The 9,885-nt window shown below is 37.8% G+C and overlaps 1 protein-coding gene across 1 annotated transcript; it reads left to right on the forward strand.

Moving 5' to 3' along the window:
* Positions 1–784: 784 nt before the first annotated feature.
* Positions 785–9,868, forward strand: LOC145481925 (uncharacterized). The gene is made up of 2 exons (XM_081460500.1): positions 785–2,543; positions 6,182–9,868. Exon 2 carries the CDS (start codon positions 6,183–6,185, stop codon positions 7,704–7,706), a length of 1,524 nt encoding a protein of 507 aa, XP_081316626.1. The 5' UTR covers positions 785–2,543; position 6,182; the 3' UTR covers positions 7,707–9,868.
* Positions 9,869–9,885: the final 17 nt, after the last annotated feature.

The raw sequence follows: 9,885 nt of genomic DNA on the forward strand, positions 1-9,885 counted from the left end.
TATCCAAATCACTATTTTTCATGAACACGATTAGGGCTTGCCATAAGTTGCTCGGCAACTTTTTGGCAACTTTTCGTATTTCGAGCAATTTTGTTTGTTTCGAGCTACTTTTTGCATACTGAGCAATTTCTAGTTTTCTAGATATCGGAGCAGCTTTTAGTGCTGCAATTGGCCATGTATACTTCTATAGTTTACAATGTTTCAATAGAAAACTTGTGAATTTCTTTAATTTTTTAAAATTAAAAAAAAATTTTTTTTCAAATTTTTGTTAAAAAAAATTTAAAAAGAGTTTTAAAAAGTTTTGATATTGATGCGTAGTATTTACTCATACGTATTGTGAACAAATTTATTTAGCGACGCTGCGGGTTACAACACAAAATTGCACAAAAATGCTTAGAAATGTTACTTTTGTTGCAGAGCTTGCATATTTTTGCATCACACCCAATAAAAGAAGAGAGAAACAAAAAGTTTGGCTTTTTTAGCAACTTTTGAGCGACTTTCGTCACAAAAAGCAGCTTTTGGCTTTTTTTGGAGCAACTTTTGAGCAACTTTTTGAGAAATTTCGGGCAACTTTTTGGGAAATCTCGAGCAACTTGTGGCAAGTCCTAAACACGACCTTTATGTCCTTCACCTATTTTTTTATTATGTAGCAGTATAGATATTAGCCTCACTGCTGCCATTAAGTGAAGTCTGCTGACTTCGCACTTTCCGTTCGGAACTGCTCGTTAATAGATGTAGCGGGGTCTTTGGAGCCCCACGGTATTAACAGACGCGATGAATCATGAAACTTGTAACCTAAGTAGACCCATTTTATTTTTACTTTATTTAGTTTGTTTTGTTCGTCATTTCCGCCACTTCTTTTAGTTTCGAAATATGTGTTGCGACATCCACCATTATATAATATTGTAATTTCATTTCATAATTGTTCGCTTCACACTGGAGCTTGAATTGTAAGTATAATTTAAGTGCACTTGGAACTTACTTTGAGTGTGAAGGGGTAAAATGTACTTTAATAGATGGACTTTACTTATTAGTGACCATGGAAGCGTTGGTAGATCAAAGAGGCTGAAGTACGGTCTACACCACACTTGAGAACACACTTGACCAATAGGAAATGGAAGCCAACTGAAAGCGATGTGCAGCGTTGCTACAATTCTGATGAACGGACAGACGAACAACTGTCTTTTTCAAAGACAGCCTAAACCATCGCTTTTCATATCATTCCACACCTGAATGCAGTTCTGCAAATTGCAAACCAGCTGCTGTTTCAAGTTTCAACCAGGTCACTCGCTTTGCACCCGAACAACTCTGTTGAACATTGGACGAGTCGCACGGAAATTCATTGTTTATAGCGGATGCATGTCTCGGTTACAGCAATTTCTTTGCCGAAAACCGCGCTGTCGAGCCATTCTAGAGAAATACAGAAGATGTCGTTTGTTCCTTTGTGTTGCTGCTATGTATTCGTTAGCAACAAAGCAAGTATTTGCATTTCTTCACGATTTTCCTGCCGAACAATCGCATTTGTGACATGCATGACTGATTTTACTGCGAAAATGCTTCAAGTAATATACTTAGTCAAGTTTTTTAAAGTGCGACTTGAGATTTTCAAGTGCACTTGAGTGAAATGCTTAATTGAAACTAACTTTATAGCTTCTAGTGTGAAGCCAACAAATTTAGTAACATCTGAAGAAGGCTGGTCTGGCCAGCCGAAATATTGTTTTAAATATACGACCGTGTGTCAGCCTTGCATTAGTCTTTTCCCGTCCTTTTTTTAATTGATTGATTAACAGTAATAGTAGTAATAGTATATGTTTATTGCGCCTTACTCTCCAAAGGGAGGTATTGATCTAGTTATAATAAAGGTTTGAACAGTAGCTAGTAAAAATATAACATAACATTTACCGTATCCGTATACAATTAATTGGAAAACTCATAGCGCTTATTACATTTGTGAATTGTAAGAATCTCTTTTCTTGTTTGCAACATTAAATGGATATATTTACCTGTTATTTTCGATTTAATCTTTACTGATTGTCTGCTTTAAGTAAATACTTGGTCCTCTCGTTATCACTTAAACTGGTGTAACGAGTGTCCGAGTTTAAAATATGCGAATATATGCAGCTCACGTCGTATAGTGGCATAACCCTGACAATACATCAAGAAATGCTGTTCATGTCCTGTGCAGTTTTCTTTGGATACTAAACATGTTCGATCTTCTACTGGGATTAATGCTCCTCTATTTTCACATTGATTGTTATTTTCATATTGATTATCATTATTGATTGATTGATTCCACAGTTCTCTCTCTCTTCCAGCAGTCTGTGATCACCTGATATTTCATTCCATAATCATTACATATGACGTCTCCTGAGCGCTGTGACCTCGTGATCTTGTGACATAAATTCCGTCTCGAGCTTGTGCAGTCAGATCAGTCGGAAATATCATTGTTGCCGGCGAGGGTTAGGAAAAGGACTTCGTTATCTAGGCGAAATCATATTCATAAGAGACCTGCCTTAAATAAGTTTAATCAAAACTGGACACAGGTAAGGTCATAAGGACCTCTTTTATTTTTCGAAAGGGTCAGGAAGCACCGAGAAATAACATTAGCAAACCACTCGACCACCTACTTAATAGTTCTAGTAATGCGCTTATGTTTGCCCCTGTTCAGAATGCCTGTCAAAGACTTGTCCATCAAGTACTTGTCTCAAACAGAGATTAATGTCGGCTGATCGAACGAGAACAACTGTGAAGTTTGCGTGAGGCACTCGTCAAGAACCTTATTGAATCATACATTTCCTCACAAACATCAGTGCAATGAATGCATAATCAAGTTATTTACCTTTGTAGTCAGTTATATAATAGTTATGGCTACAGATAGACATATTTGGCCAGCAAATGTTGATTTCAGTGTTGGGCATTGAAACAACCATTCATCAAGTACAACAGTTTTACTTAAAAATATTTGGATATTGATCAAAATATTGCGTTTCAGTTCGTTTTCCGCGTCTGGAAATTAAAATTGGCCGGTTCTACGCTCGGCTGCGGGCCAATGTAATCCGTATTTTGCGATGACGTTGTTAACTACTCCAGGTGGCAAAAGTTTTTATTCCTTGAACACATACACTAATAATGGGGGGTGTCGAGCTAAATTTATAAGTTTTTATACTTTTTAAATTTTAGAACTCTGCACTCTATATAACGACAATGCCTTAATAAATTAATACGGTATTATTAAGCTGATTATGTAACAGACGTGATCATTTCATGGTACTGATATTGCCTGAGTAAGGCATAGTTCACAAGAACGACATAACAACATCGCAACATAGCAACATAGCAACATAACGACATAAGGAAATAATCGCTTATGTCGGTAATGTGAACGTAGACATAAGTTACATAAAGACTTAAGATTAGGTGCAAACAAGACTTTAAAAATGGAGGAAGAAACACTTATTGCAACTCATTTTTCTGTTTCTTTTCTTCAACGACGGAAAACAAAGGGAGAAATGCCAGAAGAAAAGAGTCGATGAATGCATGAATGAATGAATGAATGAATGAATGAATGAATGAATGAATGAATGAATGAACTTCATTTAAGTGTCTGAGTATTTAGCTTAGATAACTAATTGTGGACACTCAATTGAACGTAAAACGTAAAACTTATTAATCTATTTACAATCAATCATACGCCTGATCCTTCATCATGAAGCTAGGAGAGCACACGGCCAGTGCCACAAACTAGTCAGAGGGTTTAGTTTGGGGAATCGGGAATATTTTTCAGGTAAACGGTATTACAATTCCTGATCACACTTGACAGTCATCGGAATTTTGAAAATAGTGTTGGTGGCGGACTGGGCTCGACAATTCGTGTGCCGCTCTGATTGGTTTTTTGTTATGTTGTCAATCCCTCCATCCATCCATCCATCCATCCATCCATCCATTTATGTTTTAAAACACGGACTAAAATATAATAATTTCTACCTATACAACTATATACAAACTTTAAATGTCTAAAATTCTAATAGCATTTTAAACGCACTTTGCACAATTTCCTGTACAGACGTAATTTGAAACTAGGTTCGCGAGGTCTTTTCTGCGGATGTTCGAGACAAAATTAATGATGTTAGAGTTGGCATTTGTCTGTCGCTATGTCCAAGTTTTGACCACAAATCAAATTATTATGTCGATGATGTTCACACTTGTTTTAACTGAAACATAACGACATAGACATAACGACATAAGGAAAAGATCAGTTTTTTCTATTATGTCATTATGTCAGGATCTTCACACTGGTGACATAACAACATAACGTCCTTAATTCTTATGTCGTTACGTCATTATGTCCGGCTTGAGTGAACAAAGGAGTAAGGAGCAAGCTACCTTGCTTTATTAAATATAGAAACTTAGCTTTCAAGCTCGTCTCACACGGAAACGGTGTTTCCTTCAAATTGGTTTACTTTAACCCCAGTCATTGACAGCTAAAACTTCGTTTTGTGCATGTGTATGACGTTCAAGCATATTCTATGTATGAAATGTGTTAAACAACCTGCATAGCCAAAAAGATATGCATTTTGAGTCTCGAAAATAATCGGAACAAGTGATTTTCCTATCTTTTTCTCACAGTGTCTTCTAAAATAAATTTTACCGGAGTGCTTGCCAGGTTTACTGAAAAACTGAAAAGACTCCCGTTGTGCCGTTACTAGTTTTACTAAAAACCACAAGGTACATTTTGTTTTTGCTACAAAGATGTCACTAATCACGTACACGCACATTAGAGCGGTTAATTAACAAGGGAAAATCGAGAAGAAACTAATAAGCTACTCAAAAATTGTTTCGAAACAGCACCAAGAGCTTAATTTTGTTTGGTCCCAAAAGATGGAGCGAAAACCTGTCTTTAAATGAAGATCATCGGGGAAAGACTTTTAAATCTCTGAGAACAGTATGCAAGGAAACGAAGTTAAGAGAATTTCAATTTTATTCATAGAACTGTCGTGACAAAGGGAGAACTATTCAAATATGGGATTAAACCGGACACCATCGACCACACCTTCATTCACTGCTCCTTCACTAAGTCATTCGTACAAAAAGTAACACTTTGGTTCACTAAAACAAACAACTCTCAAATCTCTCCAACTACTGCGCCCGGAAATAACGTGATAAAGAAATTTAATTACACAACACTATTTATGCGCTACTATATCTATGGTAGCAAACTAAACAATAAGTCTATTTCTCTTCACGATTTTATAGATGCGGTACAACAAAGATACATGTTTGAAAATTCCTGTAATTAAACAGGAACTGGAAAGCGCTCCTTCTTTAGTTTATATCTCTCCTATTTCTAAAAATATGAATATGCAAAATGGAGAATTATTTTTCAGTACAACTTGTACCCTTAGCCAGCCAAAAAAAAAAAAGATGAAATAGTGCATTATTCAGTGCAGTATTCAATGTATGGTAAATAATTCTTAGTGTAGGCAACCATAGCAAAATAATAATAATAAACAATAATAATAAAAGAAAAAAGAAGTAAAATTAATGTAAGATTAGTTATGTAATGCACTGTAGCGTAATGTAATTTTAAGTACATGTAATGTTTTGCAATGTATTGGGAATTACAAAAAGCTATTTTTACATATAAGAAATAGGTACAAGGTTTCTGATTATATTTTCAGTAAATCAACCGTGAACAAATGTAAAGAATACCAGTATCGTAGCTGTAGTAGTTTATCTCAGCAATATCTTTGTAACGCAAGTGACTTTAAATGTAATAAAAAAAAACAACAAAACAAAACAAAACAAAAACTAAGAGCTCAATAATGGTTGAGATAAATGATAAAGAATCCTGATTGGCCAATTCATGTAGTTGTTGGTCCTCTTATCTGCATGTCTTACTCGTGAAATAACACAGTATTGTAGCCTCATCGTTCTGGCCTTTACTGCAAGATTAAAAAGTGCAATTATTTTCTTTGCATTTAGTTGGGCTTCATGTAAGCCACAAAATTCCAATTTTCGATTGATCACCAGCCCTCTTTCTAGCTGGCACACAGTTCCAGCTATCTTAACCATATACAAGTGTTTCGATGTTATATATAGATTGCTAAGTGGTTGGCTCTTGTTAACTCGAAAGCGATCTTTAAGGTGTTCTTACAAGATTTCGTATGTGTTTTTTCTTTAGAATGAAGACCTGCGGGGAAGTCCTCTTTGGAATCTCGATTGATGAACACGTTCTTTTCAAAGTGTCACTGGCTCTTTTATGTTTCTTGTCTCTGTTATTGATATTGATTTCGATTCTCGCTGTCTGGCTCAGAAAAATACAACGTCGAGTGGTTAGCTTGACCATAAACACTTGCTCTCTCCCTCTGGTTATTTCCAACAAGAGAGCGGCAAATTTCAAGAAAAGAAATTCCTGGAAAAATTTGGTTGGTATTAATGCGTACGGACCGTTGGGTTTCGATGGGGATGGACCTCGCTCAGATTTACCTCAAGAAACTTCATTTGACAATTCCTTGGCGCCAGTGAACGATGAAAAATCTGCCCATGGCTCAAACACAGAAGGGGAAGTTGATGACAATTCAGCAGCACATTGCTCAACGAGTAACCATCCTGAACTGAACACTAAAGGTGACTGCAAACTGGAGAAGGATTACATGAGTTTAAAGAATTTAAAGCGTGCCAAAGATTACACGTATGCAAAACCCTGTGCCTCCCCACGAGTGAAGTCCAAAATGCGATGTGACGAGCGTCAAAATGGAAGAAACGAGAAGCAAAAGGACAACGCCCATGAAGAAGACAATGAATATCTCGTGGTCATCCATTCTGACAAATTATCCGCGTTATCAGAGGGAACTGAAAATGAGATGCCCTCCAATGAAGACGATTCTTTATACCTTATTCCCATTGATTCCAAGCCGGAGGAGAACGGACATCACAAGATGGAGAGCAAAAATGGGACGGAGCCCGAAGGAAAGAGCAACGTAAATGGTGTCTCAAAAGACGATGAGCGTGCATCACATCTTGATGATCCAGAAGAAGGTAAATATGGATACCTCTCCAGCCAGCATGTGGGAAAATTAACTACGTTTAGACATAATGCTGTGTTCCAACAAACACAACCTGAGGTCTCAAAGGATGTCGATGAAGATGACTTTGGTTATCTCATTGTGCAACACGTGGGAGATGGTGCTGCTGGAAAGGCAAGTACCAATACTCCAGTGGGCCAATTCCAAGCTGGAGGTACCTCAGAAAGCGATGGGTCAGTGAACCCATGTCATGGTGACGACAACAGCTATGAATACATACAGACGAAAGACCGGTCTGGGCCAGCTGACAACAATGATTCCAAACTCCAGAAGAACAACCCCACTGGCAAAGGTAAGCCTGTTACCAATTCGTCGGCCGAAGATAACCATGACTATCTCACTTCGGTTGTCCACGAAACGGCGGTGAACTCGTCAAAAGAGCAAGGACACTCCACTGACCAGATTTTCTCCATTATACACGACAGCAACAATAATAACAACGCTGGTGTGCAGTCAGAAGTAATTTACGTCAACCAGAACGGTGTCCAAAATCTTGGTGTTGAATGTTCAGATGTTGTCCCGGTTTACTCAAACAACGATGCACAACAACAATCTTCTATGTTTAACGACAACGCCGCCTTTTGCAGAGTCGAGGAAAGTCCACTTTATGACAACCTATGATGTAAGGAAAGTTTCATTTCTTGCTGCAAGAGGGATCTAACAGCAAGTATTAGGAACGTATTGCTAATTTTGCTTGGAGAGAGGCAGTTACTTTTTCTAAAGCAGTTGGTAAATAATTGACCTTTAATTTTAGTTTCTTTATGTACATTGTATCGTTCGCGAATAGTTAATATCGTTGCGTCCTTTTGTTGTTAAGACCACTGGGCAACTAGAATGATCGTGCCACTTTAAGGTTACAGTATACCTTCGGGTTGGCAATTTTCTTCAAATTTGGATTTTTGGGTCAAAATAGTGGTCGAAGAATAATCTCTAATTTCTGAAAAAAAATTTTGAAAAAGGCTAAATACTGGCGGAGAAATGGCGGTTTTACGTTTTCACCGGAAGTAAAAGTTTACCTCTTGATTTACAGCCCTACGGCGCGTATGCAATCAACCGAGACGATTTTCGCGGGAATTACCTATATGGATGTCACGAATTGACTACTCAGTTGATCAGCATTGTTGTTCTGACTACCCAGTATTTTTGGTATTAGGCGTGTCTCTATTAAGTTATAAGTAAACATAGACCACGTTTAAACCATGGACCGGTTCGAAAAAGCGAAAACAGCGAAGAACGAATGAAAATACATCAATGAGTGAAGAAGCGAAAGTTCGCCACGCGGGTGAAGCTATAGTTATCGTATAAGGCGGGCAAATATTCGTGGTAAGAGAAAAGAAAGGTTCTGTAAAAATTTCGGAACTTGACAGCAATAACAGGGATGCTGACAGAGACTCTTCTGATGAGTCCGATATCGACGAATCGTCGGACTCATTGAGACCATTTGAAATATTATCCATGAACAGTTGCCCACACACAGTTGCTCTCGGCGCTTTCTTTTGTTTGTTTCCTTCGCTCAGCCACTCTAACGTTCGTATCCTTTTTAGTCTTCCCCATTTTGCCGGACCAGCTTCAAGAAAAACCGAGCTACAGAAAAATTATCTCTCTGCCTTCGGTTCCTTGAGCGCATTGCGAAACACAAGAGTTTTTTAGAGATTCGCGCGTAAATTTCACCAGGAGGTTAACGGTAGTAAACTTTCCCTGCACTGATTGGCTTAGTTATCTGAGAACCCAGTTGAAGGCGTTTGTGGGCGGAGTTTGTTTGCGAAGCAGAAAATTTTTCTTAGCGCTGTTTTCTCGAATAAATTTTTTCACTTGAAGCAGACACTCTAAAGAGTTATAACTCAAAGGGAATTTGTTCAATTGCTCTTAAATTTGGACAGTGGCTAGTTTAACATATAAACTACAAAAGAATGTCTGCGAATTGTTAATTACGAAATACTTTTTCTTCGAGAGCGATTCTTGTACGATCACTGCACATTTTTTTAATCCTATTTCGAAAATGTTCTGTAACTTTTTACTGCAATTGAATATGCCAAAACCCAGACACGTTTTTTAAGCGCTTTGGGCCCTGAAACCGAGGAAAAAAATTAAATTGGCGGAAAACGAAATTCGCTTTGACCCGTAGCTTTCGAAAGGTGACTCAGGCGCTCGCATTTAGTGGTCGTGAAAAATTCGACAATTCATTTTCTTTCAAAATTCTTGGTATGGTTTGATAGCCAGCTCCATAAGCTTTAATTTGATATAGGGGTTTAGGTATCTACAGCTTAAACTGCACGCGCTACATCGCTTGCGCGCGAGACACCCCTCAAGGTGTACTGTAACCAAGAGGGTCACAATTGGTCTTTGTCTACTTGTATGAAAAATAGCCGGTTTGCTGTTACTGATTTTCAGGTATTCAACCCTAACATTTGTAAATCGTCGTCTTATTATAGTTAACATCGTGTAGTAAATCAATTTGTAAGTAGCTAGTCAATTTTTTCTCAATAATCTTCAGCGGTCAAATGGCCTACGTCTACCGTGGAAAAGCAACATTTTGAATTGTTAAGTTTCATCGTCAAAAATAACCCGCCGTTATGATTCTCTCTTACCTAGTGCTGGCTTTATTTGTATCAGTTTTAAGTGCATTTGCTTGACACTAACTTTCATTTGATGGTCAGGGCGACACGTATGGGTTATTGACAACATAAGTGTGAGGTCAAGATGGCTGGATATTGGCCAAGTTCTTTTTTGCGTGTTTATGGACCGAGACGGAGTCGAGGTCCACAAACTCGCAAAAAATGAAAGAGGCCAATATCCAGCC

Source organism: Orbicella franksi, chromosome 3, assembly GCF_964199315.1.
Source record: "Orbicella franksi chromosome 3, jaOrbFran1.1, whole genome shotgun sequence".
Classification (NCBI taxonomy): domain Eukaryota; kingdom Metazoa; phylum Cnidaria; class Anthozoa; order Scleractinia; family Merulinidae; genus Orbicella; species Orbicella franksi.

Excerpts from the sequence above, each read along its gene's own strand:
- LOC145481925 (XM_081460500.1), top strand. The coding sequence starts at position 6,183 with ATGAAGACCTGCGGGGAAGTCCTCTTTGGAATCTCGATTGATGAACAC.